The sequence below is a fragment of the Hypomesus nipponensis genome, chromosome 13 (genome assembly GCF_054491055.1).
Source record: "Hypomesus nipponensis isolate SF chromosome 13, ASM5449105v1, whole genome shotgun sequence".
In the NCBI taxonomy this organism is placed as follows: domain Eukaryota; kingdom Metazoa; phylum Chordata; class Actinopteri; order Osmeriformes; family Osmeridae; genus Hypomesus; species Hypomesus nipponensis.
Window position 1 is genome coordinate 850,092 of NC_140373.1, and position 22,409 is coordinate 872,500.

At 48.2% G+C, this 22,409-nt stretch overlaps 3 protein-coding genes and 1 long non-coding RNA gene across 9 annotated transcripts in view; 3 read left to right on the plus strand and 1 right to left on the minus strand.

The window, feature by feature from the left end:
* Positions 1 to 4,101: 4,101 nt before the first annotated feature.
* aldoab (aldolase a, fructose-bisphosphate, b) lies at positions 4,102 to 9,413 on the plus strand. The gene is made up of 8 exons (XM_084670474.1): positions 4,102 to 4,258; positions 5,980 to 6,096; positions 6,178 to 6,444; positions 6,571 to 6,731; positions 7,461 to 7,544; positions 8,025 to 8,199; positions 8,350 to 8,549; positions 8,879 to 9,413. Exons 2-8 carry the CDS (start codon positions 5,985 to 5,987, stop codon positions 8,969 to 8,971), a joined length of 1,092 nt encoding a protein of 363 aa, XP_084526600.1. The 5' UTR covers positions 4,102 to 4,258; positions 5,980 to 5,984; the 3' UTR covers positions 8,972 to 9,413.
* Positions 9,414 to 9,538: 125 nt separating this feature from the next.
* On the minus strand, positions 9,539 to 17,323 carry LOC146259332 (chymotrypsin-like protease CTRL-1). Of its 6 annotated transcripts, none has more exons than XM_084670480.1 (7): positions 14,802 to 17,267; positions 13,680 to 13,694; positions 13,000 to 13,162; positions 12,699 to 12,771; positions 12,497 to 12,617; positions 10,642 to 10,790; positions 9,539 to 10,353 (listed from the first exon to the last, which is right to left on the minus strand). In XM_084670480.1, the coding sequence occupies exons 1-7, from the start codon at positions 14,854 to 14,856 to the stop codon at positions 10,039 to 10,041; spliced, it is 891 nt and encodes a 296-aa protein (XP_084526606.1). In that variant the 5' UTR covers positions 14,857 to 17,267; the 3' UTR covers positions 9,539 to 10,038. The 6 variants fall into 6 exon arrangements, with proteins under 6 accessions (XP_084526606.1, XP_084526605.1, XP_084526607.1 ...); XM_084670479.1 differs by having other exon boundaries at positions 9,539 to 10,166; positions 10,255 to 10,353; positions 12,497 to 12,771; XM_084670481.1 differs by lacking the exon at positions 14,802 to 17,267 and adding an exon at positions 17,277 to 17,323 and having other exon boundaries at positions 12,497 to 12,771.
* A 289-nt stretch (positions 17,324 to 17,612) lies between these two features.
* Positions 17,613 to 19,388, plus strand: LOC146259333 (uncharacterized). Its single transcript, XR_014729549.1, has 2 exons — positions 17,613 to 17,690; positions 18,466 to 19,388. It is a non-coding gene; the product is annotated as an uncharacterized LOC146259333 (long non-coding RNA).
* Positions 19,389 to 20,756: 1,368 nt separating this feature from the next.
* The window catches only part of LOC146259334 (uncharacterized), an 8,670-nt gene continuing 7,017 nt past the window's right edge, over positions 20,757 to 22,409 (plus strand). The window contains 1 exon segment of the mRNA XM_084670496.1: positions 20,757 to 20,812. Within this exon segment, the coding sequence (XP_084526622.1) occupies positions 20,761 to 20,812 (52 nt within the window). The 5' untranslated portion in view covers positions 20,757 to 20,760.

Sequence of the window (22,409 nt, forward strand, 5' to 3'; positions counted from 1 at the left end):
CTTTCATGCCAAAAAACTGACTCCTTACCTGCTTTATCACAGTAGGAAGGAAAGCTGTGTCTGTGTGTTTGTGCATTTAGTTGTGTTTTTGGTTCCTTAGACTTTGGTGTTACAATAATTCATACATGTTTTAGATCATACAGTAGTAATAACAACTAATGTTTGAAATACATAATCCTTTTCTGATTTCTCTAAGTGGTGTCTCATCTATGAAACATGTTGTTTATCAGGTCCTTTATGTAAAAACACAATAAAATCTTACTTTTGAATATTAGTACATTTGGTGATACAGCATTGCTATACTCAAGTTACATTTTCTATGTTAGAAAGGAATGAAATAGAATAGGAATGGGAAAAAGATGTGCGTTTTTCGTCTATATAGCATCTTCTGCTATAGTGTTGTAAGGGACACAGGAAGTGGCTGCTGTCTGACTGTGGCTATTTGTGGCCAAGTGTCATGTAGATCTATTCTAGGATGTCACACAGACACACCGCATGCCACCTGTCCAGCTGACTGCCTCATCACGCTGACTGCCTCATCACGCTGACTGCCTCATCACGCTGACTGCCTCATCATGCTGACTGCCTCATCACGCTGACTGCCTCATCATGCTGACTGCCTCATAATGCTGACTGCCTCATCATGCTTACTGCCTCATCACGCTGACTGCCTCATCACGCTGACTGCCTCATCATGCTGACTGCCTCATAATGCTGACTGCCTCATCATGCTTACTGCCTCATCACGCTGACTGCCTCATCATGCTGAGTGCCTCATCACGCTGACTGCCTCATCATGCTGACTGCCTCATCATGCTTACTGCCTCATAATGCTGACTGCCTCATCATGCTTACTGCTTCATCATGCTGACTGCCTCATAATGCTTACTGCCTCATCATGCTTACTGTCTCATCATGCTGACTGCCTCATCACGCTGACTGCCTCATCATGCTTACTGCTTCATCATGCTGACTGCCTCATCATGCTGACTGCCTCATCATGCTTACTGCATCCTGACGCTTACTGCCTCATCATGCTTACTGCCTCATCATGCTTACTGCCTCATCACGCTGACTGCCTCATCATGCTGACTGCCTCATCATGCTGATTGCCTCATCATGCTTACTGCTTCATCATGCTGACTGCCTCATAATGCTGACTGCCTCTTCATGCTTACTGCATCCTGATGCTTACTGCCTCATCATGCTTACTGCCTCACCATGCTTACTGCCTCATCACGCTGACTGCCTCATCATGCTGACTGCCTCATCATGCTGATTGCCTCATCATGCTGACTGCCTCATCACGCTGACTGCCTCATCATGCTTACTGCTTCATCATGCTGACTGCCTCATCATGCTTACTGCCTCATCATGCTTACTGCCTCATCATGCTTACTGCCTCATCACGCTGACTGCCTCATCATGCTTACTGCTTCATCATGCTGACTCCCTCATCATGCTTACTGCCTCATCAAGCTTACTGCCTCATCATGCTTATTGCCTCATCACGCTTACTGCCTCATCATGCTGACTGCCTCATGATGTTTACTGCCTCATCATGCTGACTGCATCATCATGCTGACTGCCTCATAATGCTGACTGCCTCATCATGCTTACTGCCGTAAGAGTATGAGAGTGACTGCTGGCACAGCAATTGATAGAAAGAAAAATCTATCACATATGGGGCTGGGTGGTTAGGGTCATAAGTCTGACCTATGACCTTTGACCTGTGCTGGCGGACTGAACAGCAGCAGAGTTCTGTCTCACACAGGTTGTCAGATCGCTCTGGGTCTCCAACCTGCACACACACAGGAAACCCAAGATGCATGTAGGCCATATAGAGATGTGTGTGTTTACATAAACACACACACATGCTGTATTTGAAACCTGGATTTCCTGTGCATGTAGGTCGTAGGTTCAAGATCCAAAGCTGTTTGTATATATTCATATATACCATAATATACATAAAGATACATTTATTTTTAGAACATGACTGCAAATCTAAAGGTCACAGGTTCAAATTCCCCCCCCCAAAAAAGAAATCTCTGCGATTCTATTATCTATCATTTCAGTTTGTGGGGAATTGGCATATTGGCGCCCTCTTCAGGCAGCTGCAGGCACTCCAGACGGTGCCGTGCAGCATTTTCCTTTGTTTGCAGCAGGTAGTAGCGGTGCTCGTTCCGTGGGCTGTAGGGGGGCGGCTGACGGGGTGGGGGCGGCACAAGATTTCTTCCTCCCGGGGAAGCACAATGTGCAAGGACCGCCACTGTCTCTGTGACTCTCTGCTCTCTGTGACTCTCTGCTCTGTGACTCTCTGCTCTCTGTGACTCTCTGCTCTCTGTGACTCTCTGCTCTCTGTGACTCTCTGCGACTCTCTGCTCTCTGTGACTCTCTGCTCTGTGACTCTCTACTCTCTGTGACTCTCTGCTCTGTGACTCTCTGCTCTCTGTGACTCTCTGCTCTCTGTGACTCTCTGCTCTCTGTGACTCTCTGCTCTGTGACTCTCTGCTCTCTGTGACTCTCTGCTCTCTGTGACTCTCTGCTGTCTGTGACTCTCTGCTCTGTGACTCTCTGCTCTCTGTGACTCTCTGCTCTCTGTGACTCTCTGCTCTCTGTGACTCTCTGCTCTGTGACTCTCTGCTCTCTGTGACTCTCTGTGACTCTCTGCTCTGTGACTCTCTGCTCTCTGTGACTCTCTGCTCTCTGTGACTCTCTGCTCTCTGTGACTCTCTGCTCTGTGACTCTCTGCTGTCTGTGACTCTCTGCTCTCTGTGACTCTCTGCTCTGTGACTCTCTGCTCTCTGTGACTCTCTGCTCTCTGTGACTCTCTGCTCTGTGACTCTCTGCTCTCTGTGACTCTCTGCTCTCTGTGACTCTCTGCTCTGTGACTCTCTGCTCTCTGTGACTCTCTGCTCTCTGTGACTCTCTGCTCTGTGACTCTCTGCTCTGTGACTCTCTGCTCTCTGTGACTCTCACTTCACACACACATAATTGTTCTCGCAGAAGAATTACACTGAAGTCAGTTAAATACAGTAAAGCCAGAGTGAACACACTTTGATGGGAACATGTCAATCATTAAATACTGGTGCGGTGCCAGCCAAAAGTTAGCATGTGCAACCTTTGCGGATCCTTCCATGTGACCTTCCCCCCCAGAGCAAAGACCAGGGAAAGGTCAGGGAAAGGTCAAGGATCACTGTTGCTGAGTGTGGATTGGATTTCTAAGAGCAGGTTGACCATACTGTCACATGATCTCCTTTCCCGTGTGTGTGAATGCTTGTGTGTGTGTGTGTGTGTAGGTTAACAATGTTAACATCATTATTTTACATTATCTAAATGTTGATTAATATAAAATCCATGTATCTTAGCTGTATTAAGAAATAATTTCCTTGTGCACTTATTTCTACAGTTTTCACTTTGGTATCACAACATTTTATTTTCTCTAGCTTATCATCACCTCTCTCCCTGGTACCTCTCACTGTCTCTCTCCCTGGTACCTCTCACTGTCTCTCTCCCTGGTACCTCTCACTGTCTCTCTCCCTGGTACCTCTCACTGTCTCTCTCCCTGGTACCTCTCACTGTCTCTCTCCCTGGTACCTCGCTCTCTGTCTCTCACCCTGGTACTTCTCTCTGTTTCTCCCTCTGTCTCTCTCCCTGGTATTTCTCTCTCTCTCACTCTCTCTGTCTCTTCCCCTGGTACCTCTCTCTCTCTGTCTCTCTCCCTGGTACTTCTCTCTGTTTCTCCCTCTGTCTCTCACCCTGGTATTTCTCTCTCTCTCACTCTCTCTGTCTCTCTCCCTGGTACTTCTTTCTCTCTGTCTCTCTCCCTGGTACCTCTCTCTCTGTCTCTCTCCCTGGTACTTCTCTCTCTCTCCATGGTACTTTTCTCTGTCTCTCTCTCTCTGCTCTTTCCTTCTCTCTCGTTTTCTTTCTCCCTGCTCTCTCTGCACTCTCTCTCTCTTTCTCTGTTCGTAATCTCTCTATGTCTCTCTCTCTATTTTCTCAATCCTTACTCTTTGCCCTTTCTGTCTGGCAGAGACTCCCAGCAGAATGCCAGAGGCCGGGTCTGGTGTCGTCCCAGTCTTAATATAGCGCAGCAGCTGAAATGTGAGGGGTCACAATGGGAGGATAAATACAAGAGCTGCTGGCAGGAGGGGTGTCGCGGACTACCCAGATCCTCTCCCTCCTTCCTCTCTCTCTTCCTCTCCGGAGCTCTCTGACTTGGTCTCTTCTCCCTGCTGTCCTCCAAATCTCAAAGGTAACTAGAGGAAACTACCAGAAAACTGCATTATTCTTATTTTTTGAAATACTGATATGTAGTCAAATACTGATAGAAAAAATCTTAAATTGTATTTCTTTAGGAATGATGTTTGTTTTTCTAGCTTGTGCATCTCTACACTGAGCATGTTGGTTATGCTGCATGAATGCAAATATGGGAGTGGATGTTAAATTTAGAGTTGTAAATGTTGTAACCGTAAGCATGATGCGGATGATGACAACATGACACACTTCATACATTTCTGAATGGAGTCATCCTGTTAACATACATGAATCTACGCTTCCTGTCACACCTTCCCCTGCGTTCCTCCCAGGTTGTGATGCAAAACTCCAAGTAGCTCTTGCAATAGTTCATGCAGAAGGCACGAAAATCAAGAAAATGTGCACTACTGCAGCTGACCGTATAACTGTATAACGTGCCTGTCTGCTGGTTGGGCCTCAGATGGACTGTGTGTTCCTGAAGGTCAGGGAAGGGACTCTGCTCTGCCTTATGTAGCCTAACTGTAGGGTTACGGCTGGAGCAGCTGTGGATTCTAATGTTTCTATTTAGGTCTTAGAGGGATGTACAGAAAGAAAGAGAGATAGAGAAACAGAGAGAGAGAAAGAGAGAGGGAGAGAGTGTTGGCTGAATTATCTGTGTATGGATGTGAGGGGTGGGCGTGGCTGTTGGGGATTTACCAAGAGGGTCAGGGATAAGAGAGGCTAGAAAAAGGGAAAGGTCACACACATAGCTCTCATGGTTTTGGGGGCCAGGAGGGTTGGGGAGGGCAGCAGATATCACAGCTTCCACACAGCACTCAGGTCTCTTGCAGCACGAGCAAACCAGCCTGCAGGGAAAGTAGCACACAGCAACCTCAAGTGAGCAGTGTAAAGATACTGTCGCAAAACTATTATTAGAATATTCAAAGTGCTTTGCAGCTAGAGAACCGGACTGGTGTTTTAGTGAAGTGGAAAACAGATTCCACTGCAGGAGCACAGAATATAAGTCTAATCTTTTCTCAAAAGACAACTTCCTCATCAGTCTTCCCCTTTTTTTTGTATTTTAATCTCGTCTGTAAAGACAACCAGGAAATACAGTCCTGCTGAAACTGATTTAAATATTTATTTCAGACAGTAAAAACCCTTAAGAACACATTTCCTTACTGAAAAGCTGCTCCCAGAACCACCTCAATTAATGATCCATAATATAGGTCTCAACATGCGCCAGACTTCCCACAACCTCAGCAGGCTCTGTGACGACACACTTTGCTTTGGTGGAATGAAGCATTGTGCCTTTGGACTCAACTACCTCACATTATCTCTCTCCTCTCTCTCTATTGACCTCACCCACACACCCCTCTCCTCTCTCTCTATTTACCTCACCCACACACCCCTCTCCTCTCTCTCTATTGACCTCACCCACACACCCCTCTCCTCTCTCTCTATTGACCTCACCCACCCACCCCTCTCCTCTCTCTCTATTGACCTCACCCACACACCCCTCTCCTCTCTCTCTATTGACCTCACCCACCCACCCCTCTCCTCTCTCTCTATTGACCTCACCCACACACCCCTCTCCTCTCTCTCTATTGACCTCACACACCCCTCTCCTCTCTCTCTATTGACCTCACACACCCCTCTCCTCTCTCTCTATTGACCTCACCCACCCCTCTCCTCTCTCTCTATTGACCTCACCCACCCCTCTCCTCTCTGTTCCTCCAGCCAGGATGCCTCACGCATACCCCTTCCTCACTCCTGAGCAGAAGAAGGAGCTCAGCGATATCGCTCACAGGATCGTCGCTCCCGGCAAGGGAATCCTCGCCGCAGACGAGTCCACAGGTACACACACACACACACTCACTCCCCAAACAAACTCCCAGAACCATGGTCTTCATGTGTGCTGTGTCCGTCTCCCCATAGGAAGTGTGGCCAAGCGCTTCCAGAGCATCAACGCTGAGAACACAGAGGAGAACAGGAGGTTGTACCGCCAGCTGCTCTTCACCGCAGACAAGTCCATCGACGCCTGCATCGGAGGAGTGATCTTCTTCCACGAGACCCTGTACCAGAAGACGGATGACGGCAAGCTGTTCCCCCAGCACATCAAGGACAGGGGAATGGTGGTGGGAATCAAAGTGGACAAGGGCGTGGTGCCTCTGGCTGGAACCAACGGCGAGACCACCACACAGGGTGAGAGGAGGGCACCCTCACACATGAACACATACACACATATACACACACACATACACACACACACACACACATATACACACACATAGTACCTCGTTTCTACATCTCCTCCTCCCGCCTCTGCAGGTCTGGATGGTCTCTATGAGCGCTGTGCCCAGTACAAGAAGGACGGCGCTGACTTCGCCAAGTGGCGCTGCGTGCTGAAGATCACCCCCACCACACCCTCCCGCCTCGCTATCATGGAGAACGCCAATGTCCTGGCCCGCTACGCCAGCATCTGCCAGATGGTGAGAAGAAACTCTCTTTAGCAATGTAATCAACTCTCTAGTAATGTCGTTGTATCCATTATCTGCCATTTTAACTTTCCATACCCCGTCAAGACCGTTTCTTCCGTTAAAGATTTGCTGCAGCAATGAAAAAATGTAACTCTCCGATATGTATTGGCCTATGATGTACCAAATTACAGCCTCTTACTCAACCCATATGTGGAGTAGGCCTATATGTTGTGCAGCATCAAACTTGACATTTCTCGATTGAAAGTGAGCGTACGGACGGTAAGGAATCCCGTGGATAGCTCTAGTCTAGAGCTAGGCTAGTAGTAGCTCTAACTTCCAAAATTAGAAAAACACAATTTCCCGACTTAGACTACTGCATCACTATTGGATTTTCAAACCGGAATGTTTTGATATGTGTGTATCTACACATCAAAGTAAAACGCTGTGACATAACGTTTTTTATTTGTATTATATCTAGCCTAGTCTTGCTACATTTTCGTAAAATTCCTGACGAGTTACGAGAGCTAGGCTAGCCGGTCCTCCACTTACGCTAATGATCGTTAGCAGACCGAGTAACAGGGCACAACACGTGAAATGTAAACATACGACCAAGGAAAACACGTGCCAAAACAAAAACTCTGTCTAGTAACAGAGCACAACATGTGCAGCCCACTGTTCGTTTCTGTGGGTGGAGGTGTGTGCTGGATGACTAAACGTGCAGCTGGTTGTGTTGACCTCCAGCACGGTATCGTCCCCATCGTGGAGCCCGAGATCCTGCCTGATGGAGACCACGACCTGAAGCGCTGCCAGTACGTCACTGAGAAGGTCAGCTACTCAGACGACACAGATATACAGACAGCACACACACAGACAGCACACATACAGACAGCACACAGACAGCACACATACAGACAGCACACAGACAGCACACATACAGACAGCACACTCACAGACAGCACACATACAGACAGACAGCACAGACAGCACACATACAGACAGCACACATACAGACAGAACACACACAGGCAGCACACATACACACAGAACACACACAGACAGCACACATACAGACAGCACTCACAGACAGCACACATACAGACAGACAGCACAGACAGCACACATACAGACAGCACACATGCAGACAGCACAGACACAGACAGCACAGACACAGACAGACAGACAGCACAGACACAGACAGACAGCACACACACAGACAGCACACACACAGACAGCACACACACAGACAGCACAGACACAGACAGACAGCACAGTTGTTCATCTTGTCCTTTCTCTACCCTCCCTCAGGTTCTTGCTGCCATGTACAAAGCTCTGTCTGACCACCATGTGTACCTGGAGGGCACTCTGCTGAAGCCCAACATGGTGACCGCTGGTCACTCCTGCTCCCACAAGTACAGCAACCAGGAGATTGCCATGGCGACCATCACCGCCCTGCGCCGCACCGTGCCCCCCGCCGTCCCCGGTACGTGCACGCACACACACACACACACAGTAACATATTACCCCCTTTGACTTGCTCATTCAAACCCTGTTAGTCTGCAGGCTCCTGCCTCCCCACACAGCCCAGCTCTCTCAGTGCAGCCAGACTAACCTTCCCTCCTCCCCTGTCCAGGCATCACCTTCCTGTCTGGAGGCCAGAGCGAGGAGGAGGCATCCATCAACCTGAACGCCATGAACCAGTGTCCTCTGCACCGGCCCTGGGCCGTCACCTTCTCCTACGGCCGCGCTCTGCAGGCCTCTGCCCTCAAGGCTTGGGGAGGAAAGAAGGAAAACGGCAAGGCCTGCCAGGATGAGTTCATCAAGAGAGCCCTGGTACGTCCAGCAGGGAAGGAAGACAGGACATGGCATCGTCCGCGTGTCTGTAGATGCCAGACGTACTCTCAGACTGGTGGGGTTTCAGGAGGGTTAAGGTGGGCCGTAGAGCCCCACAGGCAAGGCCCTAACGATAGATACCTGTAGTGGTAGCTGTAGCTGTCTGAGGCTTGATGTCGTGCAAAAGTTCACTTGAGACACTTTTATCTGAGACAACATACTGGGGGGATTTGAACCTTGTGACCTATTGATCTACAGTTCCCACTGTCTACATACTGCTGTGCTGTGTTCACCTGTCTGATGCTCTCTTCTCTCCTCCTGTGATTCAGGCTAACAGCCAGGCGTGCGTCGGCAAATACGCCTCCGCCGGCGGGGGAGCTGCTGCCGGAGAATCTCTGTTCGTGGAAAACCACGCCTACTAACCTGGACACGCCCCCATTCCTCCCCCTCACTTCCTCCACCCCTCCTGCCCTGCACCCCTCCTGCCCTGCACCCCTCCTGCCCTCCACCCCTCCTGCCCTCCACCCCTCCTGCCCTGCATCCCTCCTGCCCTGCACCCCTCCACCCCCCGGCCGGCCACAGCACGACCGCCTCCTCTCTTCGCCTCTGAACGCCTGGCCTCCGCTACCCTGCCTGGGCGTGAGAGATCCTGGAACCTTTCTTTGAGGTCGAACTTCAGAGGGAAGATTTTGGGGAATAAAAGAGTTCTGCCTCCATTTCCTCCCCTTTTATTTTTAAACACAATTTTTCAGGTGAAGAAATTCCTTGTGTCGTTTTTACCCAATATGTGCTGTTACTGCTCAGCGTAAACCCAGCAGGCAGTGTTTGCTGCTGCTGTCGTGCAATAAAGTATTTAGTCCACAACTTTAAGCTTCACTTCCTCTTCTCTGTCGACCTAAACATTTTGAAACCAGAAGGTACAAGAATATGTCTTCCGCTGCAAGATACATACTGCAAAAGGAAGAATGAAAACCGCAACAAATTCTTACTTGGAAATGGTCTCAGAATCTGAATCTTTTTATTAATCAGTTTATTACCAAGTAAGTTTACACACACAAGGAATTTGCATTGGTAGGTTGGTGAATAACAATAAACATAGTAAATAGAAATATAAAGAAAGATAAAATAAGTACTGTAAGTAAAAGGCATAAATAGGAACAAATATACATACAATAACTACAATACAATTCTATCAAATCTGTCCAAAACCTTACTTATATAAATGAAGAGCCAGGGATGTGTGAACCAGTCATTCAGAAGCTGTGTCACTGTAACGCATCAGACACATAGACATCTAGACACAGTGGTACACTAGTATCCACACACACAGGAGGTGACTACACACTGCATATGCATGTTATCAGTAAAACACACCACACTATTAGAAGAACGATTGTAACTTCCATCAACCGAGAAAAGCAAATAACGTCAGATCGACGCTGAAAAACATGGGAGTGGCTTCAGAGGTCAGAGGCAGGTATTGACACAGTCAGAGAGGCAGGTACTGAGGCAGGGAGAGAGGCAACAGAACCAGGCAGAGCAGAGCCGGCCAGCTGGAGGAAGGTGCGGAGCTTGCCGGGTCTGCGGAGCACACGAAGGCGCTGTCGGAGTCATTTCCTGGGGAGGAGAAAGAGATGAAGCCTACTGCAGCCCCTTGGAGGCTGTCTGTGATCCAGGTCTGGTACTGAGACACCCTGGTGAACACCTCCGGGAAGCCCGTGGCGCAGGGGATGCCGTAGCTGGCGATGCCCGCCTGGACCCACACGGAGCCCTGCCGGCACTGCACGGGGCCCCCAGAGTCCCCCTGGAGCACAGACACAACACAGGGTAAACACAGACACAACACAGGGTAAACACAGACACAACACAGGGTAAACACAGACACAACACAGGGTAAACACAGACACAACACAGGGTAAACACAGACACAACACAGGGTAAACACCGACACAACACATCAACATAGACAATCAAACAGATACACAGACACACCAACAGTCAGATAGACACACCAGCAACATACACAGTTTTAACACAGACACATTATCATCAAGACAGGCAGAGAGATCGGGTGAGGAGGTAGATAACCTACTTGGCAAACTCCCTTGTCCTTTTGGCCGGCGCAGATCATGTTATTGGTGATGACAGCGACCTCTACTGGCTTGTATATACAAGTGCACTGCTTGTTACCGATAACGGGAACCTCCACTTCCTGCAGGGTGTATGGGAATCCCAGTGATTCTGTGGGGGTAAACACCTTTCAGTGAATATTAATGTACGGGCCTGCTGTCAAAACAGATCAAGCCTACTCTGATGGTGTCAGACAAATCAAAAGCACTGCATAGTGACAAGAAGTGTTGTAGTTACGAGCAAGATCATCTTTGGTGATTGGATGTTGGTTTTATACACAACAAATCATCAAAATGCATAACTGTTCCACTTTACCTGATGTCCCACATTACCTGAACTCACCCTAGTCATCCTAACAGTGACAACTTATAATAAACAAACATAGGCCTATACAACAATTCTTTCAGCAACAATTTGGGTCGAGCTACACGCGCGAACCAAGCTCCCATGAAAAAAAACGATTGTGCAACACACGAGCATGACGCGCCCTGCAGTAGGCCACCTACAGCCCGTATTGTCGTCCAACTGGTTTCCAAGCTAACTGGTTCCCGGCTGTGTGTTCACCTTATCACCTTACACGTGAGACATAGTTGCATTTGACTTCATGCAGCTCTGCGTCCGGCTGCAGCTGGCTGACTTGAAGCTGAGAATGCCATTGGCTGCTTCAAGTCAGCCGGGCTGCAGGCGGCTGCAGTCGAACTAATCACCTGTTGTGTTTCAAAGGATTACGTCTCACGGGTACGAATCAGGTGATAGAGAAAGACTGATTGGGGAACCAGTTAGCGTGGAAACCAGTTGGGCGACAACACCGGCATGCTACAATTGAACGGAAATTCCATTAGACTATAATCATTTTGTTTTCCGAACTGACATGTTGGGGAATTCAAAACCAGCAAACTCATAGCCTATACACAGGTCAAAACACAAACACGTTATTTAACTTTAGTTTTACAAAGGCAGAATATAGCCCCTAGGCTATGCAGACATGAAACATAGGCCACAAATCGCAATTAACTTAGCCTGGCTGCCAGACCAACTTCGCCCCGCCCACAAAAAAATGTGGTCGGGAAGTTGGGTCTAGAGGGTCTCGTATTGAGAACAACTACATAAAACCAGGATCTGGGCGGACCAATGAAATTGCCAGGGCTGGCTTTATAGATGATGGACAGATGATCAACAGTAACGTAATCAACAACGTCACAAAAGAGCCCTTGGGTTGATTTCATTTTCAACAATAACATATTACGTTGCTCTGATTGGTTGTAGGTCTATCCAATCGAGCGAAGAGGCATTTGTTTTACGAGTTCGGTTGAAACACGCCCCATAGTCACAGCCCAACAGAGAGTTTTCAGACTCATATTCTGAATAGAATTATGAGTATGACAATGTCAGGCTACAATTAACTAGTTTCAAACACGACTTCACCTGTGTTATATTCTATAGGCCAAAAAGAACAGTTCACAACATATGAAGTAGGACTACAGTATTCTTCCACATACCTGTTGGCTATAGTGCTAATTCTCAAAGTTGTTATGGTGCGAGTGTAACAGGTCGTGCATGCCAGCCCAGCGAGTGTAACAGGTCGTGCATGCCAGCCCAGCGAGTGTAACAGGTCGTGCATGCCAGCCCAGCCAGTGTAACAGGTCGTGCATGCCAGCCCAGCAAGTGTAACAGGTCGTGCATGCCAGCCCAGCAAGTGCCGAACCACCTTGGTGACGGAACACGTGTGTCACACGAGCTCCCATCCAAAATTGTTGAATTTAAAAAGTACATCAACTCCGCTCTGTAACGACTGTCTCCGCGGCCGCTTAGCTTACCGCCCATCCCGACGTTGCCCCAGCCGCTTGCCCAGCAGGTGGTGGCGTTGCCAAAGACGCTGCCGGCTGCGGCCAGGCAGATGGGTCTAATGTAGCCGTTGATGCTGACAGGGGAGCTGAGCTTCATCAGGGTGATGTCGTTGTTGAACAAGGTGTTGTTGTACTGAGGATGCTTGATGATCTGGCTGACACTACGGCTCACCTCGTTTGGGTTGTCCCCCGAGGCAGACTCGTTCTGCCGGCCCAGGAAGAGCGAGTAGTCGCTTGCGGTGAGTCTGGAGTAAAACACAGCCTGGGTTGCCTTGGGTACAGTAAAATAACCCTGATTCTAGATGTTCTAGAACCACCGTTCTGGACATTCTAGAACCACAACATCAAACAAACAGAACCATTTCCACAATAAAGGGTTCCATTTAGAGCTATCGATGGCGATAGTCTCTCTGGCTCTAGCACCAGCTCCGAACTAGGTCCCAGTTCTCACCGGTGGAAAAGGGGTCTCTTACGTCAGCATGCAGTGGGCCGCGGTGAGCACCCATTCGCGGTGGATAAGGGTTCCTCCGCAGATGAAATTCCCCTGGAAGTGCATGCTAACCTGCCAGGGCCAGGAGCCGGCACTGGCGTCACTGCCCCCCACGATCTTGGTACTGAGGGGGGCTGTACCACAGTCTAGCAGGGAACAGAGGAAGGTGAACCAGGTTAGAGAGTTATTCACCCCATGGTGCTGGTTATAGGTAGCCTGGCTGCCAGGAAGCCCCAACTTAGCCCCGCCCACAAAACAAAGTTGGTCAGGAAGTTGGGTCTGGAGGGGCTCGTATTGGGGACAAACTATATAAAATCAGGAGCTGGGCGGACCAATGAAATTGCCAGGGCAGGCTTTATACGATAATGGACAGATGAACAGTAACGTAATCAACGTCACGAAAAAGCGCTTGGGTTGAATTTGTTTTCAACAAACAACATATTACGTTGCTCTGATTGATTGTAGGTCTATCCAATTGAGCGAAGAGGCATTTGTTTTACGAGTTTGGTTGAAACACGCCCCATAGTCACAGCCCAACGGAGAGTTTTCAGACTCATATTCTGACTAGAATTAGAGTATGACAACGTCAGGCTAGGTTATAGGACTATATCTTTGAGTTTTAGTGACAAAAACAAGGAGAAACATTATGAGACATCAGCTTACCCTGAGCTGTGGACCCTGTTGGGAAGAGAAACATGAGAACATTGTTAGATGCTCCTCTGACCCAGGAGGACTCTGACCCAGGAGGACTCTGACCCAGGAGGACTACTCTGACCCAGGAGGACTCTGACCCAGGAGGACTCTGACCCAGGAGGACTCTGACCCAGGACTCCTCTGACCCAGGAGGACTCTGACCCAGGAGGACTCTGACCCAGGAGGACTCTGACCCAGGAGGACTCCTCTGACCCAGGAGGACTCTGACCCAGGACTCCTCTGACCCAGGAGGACTCTGACCCAGGAGGACTCTGACCCAGGAGGACTCTGACCCAGGAGGACTCCTCTGACCCAGGACTCCTCTGACCCAGGAGGAGTCCTCTGACCCAGGAGGACTCTGACCCAGGAGGACTCTGACCCAAGAGGACTCTGACCCAGGACTCCTCTGACCCAGGAGGACTCTGACCCAGGAGGACTCTGACCCAGGAGGACTCTGACCCAGGAGGACTCCTCTGACCCAGGAGGACTCCTCTGACCCAGGAAGACTCCTCTGACCCAGGAGGACTCCTCTGACCCAGGAGGACTCCTCTGACCCAGGAAGACTCCTCTGACCCAGGAGGACTCCTCTGACCCAGGAGGACTCTGACCCAGGAGGACTCCTCTGACCCAGGAGGACTCTGACCCAGGAAGACTCCTCTGACCCAGGAGGACTCCTCTGACCCAGGAGGACTCCTCTGACCCAGGAGGACTCTGACCCAGGAGGACTCTGACCCAGGAGGACTCTGACCCAAGAGGACATGACCTGCCCAGGTCATCAATCACACCCGCTCTTAGTATGGCTGTTCAACACAGCAGATCACTCACAAAGGGCCACTACTAAAAACACCAGAAGTACAAAAGGTCATTCATCTTGTTATTGATAATAATTCTAAGCTGTGTTGTGTGAGTATGCAAAAACAGTCACATTACATCTCAGTCTTCATTGGCTTGGTAATCTATGTTAAGTTTTAAAGATGCACATTTTTACACCAAACATTTACATATCCCCGGATGATCATACCATTGCATTATTACGCTCTTAATCAAAATTCAAACTTCAGCCATGATTACAAGTAACATAATGCATATTACCTTTGCCATAAAAAATTAAGGTCGCAACTAAAACCATCGCCATGTGAGCTACCATGGTGACTGGAAGCAGACACGTGTATGGTGTGAATGCTCAGTGTTTGACAACACACCTATGGCAGCTGATCTGTCCTGTTCCCTGTTTCCATTGTATGATGCATGACGTGGACATTTTATCGGAATGTTGCCACTTACTGCAGAACTCGTTTCGGTCATGGATTCATCCAGAATAATGTATGAATGCATTTCTGCTTTAAGAACAGCCTGTATTAACAATAAGAAGTTCTGTAAATCTCAGAATGATGACCGCGGACAGGCGTTTGGCTCTGAGTGAGGTGTGGTCGAAACTCATGTCGTATCCCTCGTATACAGGGACGGACTGGGGGGGAAAAGTGGCCCGGGAGTTTTACTGTCAGACCGGCCCACTCAAAACACGTTGTCCACTCAATGCATCGATCGCACGTATCGACCAGTCATTGGCCTACTTGGGAAAATATATACACTTAGCATTATTTTGGATGATTACAAAGAAATTACATAATATATGTTGAATAATTGAAGTTTCTTACGTTAAACTTCCGTTTAACGTAAAGTCCGTAAGAACACATTTCAGAAGACAGGTCAAAACATTTTCAAAAAATCGGCACCACGAGTGTAAATACAGATTGCAAGGAGCCATATAAGTTTCAGTCAGTGAATCTGGACTGCAAAAGGTCTCAGAACTATTTTTATGTATTCAAGCTGTGACGTGATATAATATGAGATGCTGGCGATGTCAGAGGGCCGGTTGGTAATGGAAGTGGGCCGGTGTTTTGGACCATCCCAACCCCGTCGGCCCACCGGGGATTCTCCCGGTATCCCCGATGGCCAGTCCGGCCCTGCCCGTATACGTCTGTGTGTGTGACCGCATATCACAAGATCAAAGATCGGCCGTCTCAAAGTTTTTCCTTGGCATGCGTGTGTGACTCAGTGCCAAGTGACCTCTGGAACAGTCTATCAAAGAAAGCATTGGACACTTATTGATTGCGCTGCAATTGTTATAAATGACACATGACACTGTCTTGGGACACAGCTGTTTACACTGGGTCCCTGCCCATTTCAAGGGCAAGATATTTGATAACATATTAACAACCGTTAATATTTTTGTTTCAGTGCAAAGTTTATTGTGAATGTCTAGAATGAAGGAAGACCTAGAATGGATTTAGTGATGTAACTGTAGCCTGTGTACGAGATTCTGTTTAATAGATGATTTAAAGAGATTTATCGTTTTCAAAAAGTGGATGGTGACATTAACCCTTGTGTTATCTTGGATCATTGTGACCCTTCAGTCATTGTGACCCCCCACGTGTTGCAACAACTTTACCTCATACAAAAATAGTAGCCTCAAGAATGTGTTAGTTCGAACGTGAACGTTAATGTGAACGACCTCGGGAACAGCCGTGTCATTTTAGTTACAGATGCACGAGTCACAACCATTACAAATAAGTAAACAACATTGGGACATTTATTTTCCTTAAATTATGTTTCTTATCCAAGCCCAAACATGTATGTGATGTGTAATGACACTGTGGCTTCTACCCAGGAAGTGGTTCTTCCTGTCTGTACTGTAAACTCTTCAGGATGTACAGAACAGATTCTGTAATGAACACAACATGGTTCTGCAGTGTTTCTCCACCCTGGTCCTCGTGCCTCTCTGCCCTGCATGTTCTAGATCAGGGGTAGGCAACCCTGGTCCTCGAGAGCCGCTGTCCTGCATGATTTAGATGTTTCCCTGCTCCAGCACACCTGATTCAGATGAATGGTCATGACCCTGCTTCCACAGAGCTTGATAACAACCCATTCATTTGAATCAGGTGTGCTGGAAGGGGAAACTGTCAGTTACTTTTATTAAGATTAGCCTATATGCCACGCCACTAGAGGGATTGCATGCGAGTTTCTACCTTAGTTGTGTGTATTGAAGCGACGAGGAAGTAGGCATATACAGTCAAATATGTTAGCTAACGTGTATGCAGAGCCTGTTTAAGGAGAGCCTGCCCACTCCCTATTAATCCCAATTGTACCGAATTTTGTTGCAGTTCCACCAGAGTTCCACTGGGAGTGATCGCGGTCGAGTGCAAAATGAATGGCAGTCTATGGAGCTAAACGGCTAAATTTGTCTCTTTCGCCTGATTGTTGTTGATAAATCTCTGATTTGATTGTAGTTTTCGCATGTTCAACATGGATTACAGATCAAAAGTTGAATGAACGTTTACTTATTTACTTTCGATTTCTTACAGGGTAAGTCGTCGTTGCCCCTAACACGCTAGCATTCTGCTAACGAATGCTGATCGGTTAGTGAAGGACTGACTACGACAAAAGATCCCGCTTGATGGCATCCGAAGCAGAAACAGAATGTCACAGCATTAGCAACATTAGCAACAACATTAGCGAGCCAAAACTCTTTCTAGCATGTGTATTGACAGGGAGAGCCTAACCTACCAGCTGCGTTGTCGATGCCTCGAGAGAAAAGTGGAAGTAACCAGAGCTTAACGTCAAGCAGTAGCTCTGGTCGTACAATTTGTATGACGTCAATGCAATTTTCAAAGGCTTTTTAGAACAGAAAGGCGACTTTAAAAAAAATATAACACCCTGTGGTGTGTATTTTTTTGCCTCCCCTTTCGATTTCATAATTCAAATTACTAGACAAAAAATTATATCCGGAGAAAAGTGGATTTTGAGGGGTATAGCTCCATAGACTTCCATTCATTCTGCACTCGACCGTTAGCGCCCTCATATGGAACTTCAGTGGAACTGCAACCATTTCAGAACCCGGAAGTTTCCCGAGAGTGGGAGTTCTCTCTATATTAGACATTTTCTGGTGTATGCTAGTACCTACATTTTACCGTGAGTAAAGTAAGTTATTAAGTTACTACGTGTGCAGTAGTTTACTTTACGCTACCGTCAACACCATACCAGAAAAGTACAGGGCGTGAGAACCAGGATTGAGAAAGGCTGTTTGACGTGTGCGTCGTTTATTTTCTTAGCAAGATATAACAGCTCTCTTCTCTGAATGATGTCCTAGAGCTGTCATTCCAGACTTTTTCCGCTTTGCGGCCCACTTGCATAGCTCAAATATTTCAGCCTAACACATCCGTTCACAGAGCCAAGCATTTCGCTTTCACGGCTAAATGTATTTGAGCAAAGACAAAGTGTCCATTGGCGCCACAGTAAGCACACATGATGAAAGGTAACCTGCGTAACTATCACGGCCAGGCCAGATCTAGAACTTCCGGTGAAGTTAGAAACGTGACTTTCAACTTTCAGAATAGGTGTAACCTGTTAACTTATGGTTTATTAACCATACACTCAGATTACACAGCTTTTCGCTTTTCTTTTTGTTTCTTTTTTTCATGGACGTGAGGACTTGAAGTTGCCCTCACACAAAAAAGAAAAGGTCGCCCTCACGGAGATCTCTCCCGTTTCTAGAATGTTGTTAGAAACAGAGAAAGACATTTTACATTGCATTATCAATAGGGAACAAATATGACAGACCAAGTATTCATGAGTTAACATTAACAACTAGCAGCAACTGACAGATAAATGAGTACATAGCTCCTCCTAAATACTGGCATTTTGTGTTTGAGAACTGATGCTGGGTACACTAAAATATTTTTTTTTATCTTTTAAGATTTTCAGAATGTGAGAGACCACAAACATGAAAAATCCTAGGCTCAACTGTTTTGATCCCCCCCACACATCAGGATGTCTGATCGCGATCGGGGCGGCTCCACAACACACCTCACACCTAAGGAACATCTGGTCAAATAATCTGCAGAACCATCAAGATCATTGGGACATTACCGAGGATTGTGGGAAGGGGGAAAATCGGCCCGATTATCCAGTGGTGTCCCCAGCATAACGCAAATGCTCGTAGAGATATTGTTTCCACTGAGAGACTGCATCAACAACATTTTTCATTTTTCTCTTAAGATAGGTTGATTTTTCTGCACTCTACCATGTAATACCATAGTTCAGATAGTATGTGGTTGAAATAGTATTTTTTATTGCATCATGCCTGGTAGCTGAGATGTTATTTTTGGGACAGTAAGTCAGTTGGCTCCTTCACAGCTGTAATAAGACACCCTTCACCTCCTTCATCCCAAACCTCCTCTGCAGGCTAAACAGTGCTCCATCTCAGGGAGATGAAAGGAATAATGGTGTCAAGTCATGAAAGAGAGAGTAGGGTATGTCGTAACCCAACAGGACAAACACACACACACACCACCGCAGGTGTAACTGTAAAGGACAGTGTGTAAACAACAGGCACACACATCACACACCACACACACATACACACACCTCCTTCAGGTGTAACCGTACAGGACAGTGTGTAAACATCACACACACACACCACCGCAGGTCTAACCCCCTGAAGGACCTGCCGTTTGAAGGGTAAGTCTAAAACACACAGGAGAAAGGAACCATGAAAGCAGCAGCCTGTTAAGTCAGAGCTGTGGTGATGGAATACATCTCTGGAGGGTTTCAGTGAAACCAACAGCTAATGGGATTTCTGAACATGTTCAAGAGATGCATTAAACACTCTGTCGATCACTCTTTGATGGTTATTTAAATCAGGTTAATGTTTGACCACAGTCAGACTCACACATCACAGCAGAGCTGACTCCAGAGAGTGTGTCCCCCTCTCCCTCACACACACACCTCTCCCTCACACACACCTCTCCCTCACACACACCTCCCACACACACACACCTCCCCCCCACACACACCTCCCCCCCCACACACACCTCTCCCCCACACACACCTTCCCCACACACACACACCTCCCCCCCACACACACCTCTCCCCCACACACACCTCTCCCTCACACACACCTCCCACACACACACACAAACACCCCCCCCCACACCCCCACCCACACACACACCTCCCCCCCACACCCCCCCACACACACACACACCTCCCCCCCACACCTCCCCCCCCCACACCTCTCCCTCACACACACCTCCCACACACACACACAAACACCCCCCCCCCACACCCCCACCCACACACACACCTCCCCCCCACACCCCCCCCCCCACACACACACCTCCCCCCCACACCTCCCCCCCACACACACACACCTCCCCCCCACACACACCTCCCCCGCACACACACCTCTCCCCCACACACACACACCTCCCACACACACACACACCTCCCCCCCACACACACCTCCCACACACACACACCTCTCCCCCACACACACCTCCCACACGCACACACACCTCCCCCCCACACACACCTCTCCCCCACACACACCTCTCCCTCACACACACCTCCCACACACAAACACCCCCCCCCCACACACACACCTCCCCCCCACACCTCCCCCCCCCACACACACCTCCCTCCCCACACAAACTCATGCACACACACACACACACATACAACACACTGATAGATCTCCCCCCCACACACACACACACACTAACCCTCACTACCCAAGTAAACGCCCACCTGGGGGCACCCATGTCAGACAGCAGCAGTCTCCAGGACCAGAGAGGGGCCGTCTGCCTGAGTGTTGGCCCACAGAGGCGCAGCAGGGTGAGCTGTGTTGGGTGAGTTCATGGCAACACTGCACCAATGCAAAGCAGCCTTAAAACCTTGGCCTGGGGCCCGGTGGAATTTTAAGTGACCAGTGTCCCCGCACATGTCTCCCCCTCTTCTTCGCTGTCCCCCCCCCCAGCCCGGAGGGGAGCCTGGAGGGAGAAACACACATATCAAATGCCTCCTTTCACACTTGTGTGAGACTAAAGGACAATATTTCTTATTCCCTCCACTGGCAAAGGTCCGCCCACTGTCCACTGCCTACCCCCCCCCCACACACACACCCTCCACCCCCCCCCCTACCCCTGCATTTACCCCTATATAAGACGTTGAGGCCTGCTGATAAGATTTCAGTATTCAGAAAAACTCAGCCATGCGGTGTAAAGTCCTTCTCAGTCTCCTCCTCCTGGCTCTCGTAAAGTCTGGTAAGTTTGTTCTGCCCGAAGGTGCTGGTTGTGGTGAGAGAGAGGGCTGTTTCTGCCCGGAGGTGCTGGTTGTGGTGAGAGAGAGGGCTGTTTCTGCCCGGACACCCTCACCTGTTGCGGGCTCTTGCTGCGCTGGGCTCTCCTGCTCTGAGGGACTCACGCTGGCTGGTTGTTGCGAGGAGAAAGGGGACACAGGATTACGTGAGACTGTTTTGTTGCACGTTAACGGGTTTTGTTCTGCATCCTTAGGATAGCATCTGGGAAGGGAGAGCTACATACTGCATAGGCTCTGGATATACTGATTCATGCACTGATCAAACTGGCAGTTTGGCCCTCGAGAAGGGATTCAGTCGGTCTTCTTGGAGCAGCATGTTTTAATTGTAGTTTTACTGACGTCAACAAGTCTTCCTCCAGTTGTTTGTCAGTGCTACTTACGAGTCGAGTTTAAAATATCTATGTATCTTGGTAAAATACCTGCTGTAAATTTCAGTTTCATCAAGATGCTTAGTGCTTGGATCCACATAAGGACGTATATTTAGAAACTTTATGAAGAAAAGTTCAAAGTTCAAGGTTTTTCGAAAGCTCCGCCTTTCCTTGTTCAATATTAGTTGCTTTTTCTGGAATAACATTTCAAGAAAACCCACTGTAGTTTCAGTTTAATGTTGTCTGTCACAACAAGGACACAGTCCCAACAACAGCCCCTATTCAGATCCTGCTCTAGTGTGCCCATCCTCCAGCTTGTTATGGTGCAGCACAGATTCTCAAGGTCGATGTCACCCTCTGTCCCTGTCCTGCTTGGTAAAACACTCTGTGAACCCTCTCTTCTCTCCTCCTCCTCCCTCTTCAGCCTTCTCATGCTCCATCACTCTCACTTCAAGCGCTTGAATTTCTCCTCCAGTGGAAAGTTTTACACTTCACACTGCTTGTCTTTGCTTTCACTAAACCAACCAACATGTACAATACTGGTTATTGATTATGACCAACCAGCTGATTGATGGTTATTGATAAGCTAATGGTAAGGGGGGGCATGTTTGTATTATTTTCGGAGTCCTTGCCGTTCACCTGAAGCAAAAACACACTAGCGAGTGACAATGGGGCCAGAGGTCACAATGGAAAGCTTTCCGTTTGTTTGAAACAAATCTGTTTTTGTGTTTGAGAAATTCTAGACCTTTGTGAAGTTAAAGTGGAGGTAGGTCATTAACAGACGCTCACAGGAATTTTCCAGTCTTAAAACCTTGTTGTCCAAGAGCTCTCCTTTATGATCCAGCTATTGATGTGTTCACTCCTTATGTTGTAACTTTTACTGCTCTAATGACAATCTAGATGTTATCTACCACAATGCCTGCCTCCCCTCAGGTGAATAGGACAGGTGTGGGATGTGTCTCCCTGCAGGCTATCACAACCAACCTGGGCACTTGTTTCATGTATACATTTTGGGGGAGGGCATTTCTGCCTTTTTTTTAATCACATATTCCTCTCCTCCTCTCCTCCTCTCCTCCTCTCCTCTCTCCTCCTCTCTCCACCTCTCATCCTTTCTGCTCATCTCTCCTCTTCTCCTCCTCTACTCCTCTATCCTCTCCTCCTCTCTCCCCCTCTC

What these genes read in the sequence shown, in the direction of transcription:
- aldoab (XM_084670474.1), top strand. Translation starts at nt 5,985, where the DNA reads ATGCCTCACGCATACCCCTTCCTCACTCCTGAGCAGAAGAAGGAGCTC. An exon ending in CGCCGCAGACGAGTCCACAG is followed by an intron (nt 6,097 to 6,177) that starts GTACACACACAC and finishes GTCTCCCCATAG; the next exon opens with GAAGTGTGGCCAAGCGCTTC. An exon ending in CGTGCCCCCCGCCGTCCCCG is followed by an intron (nt 8,200 to 8,349) that starts GTACGTGCACGC and finishes TCCCCTGTCCAG; the next exon opens with GCATCACCTTCCTGTCTGGA.
- LOC146259332 (XM_084670478.1), bottom strand. Translation starts at nt 14,856, where the DNA reads ATGGTAGCTCACATGGCGATGGTTTTAGTTGCGACCTTAATTTTTTAT. An exon ending in GCGGCCCACTGCATGCTGAC is followed by an intron (nt 12,772 to 12,999) that starts GTAAGAGACCCC and finishes GTTTTACTCCAG; the next exon opens with ACTCACCGCAAGCGACTACT. An exon ending in GGGCAACGTCGGGATGGGCG is followed by an intron (nt 10,791 to 12,496) that starts GTAAGCTAAGCG and finishes TTACCCCCACAG; the next exon opens with AATCACTGGGATTCCCATAC.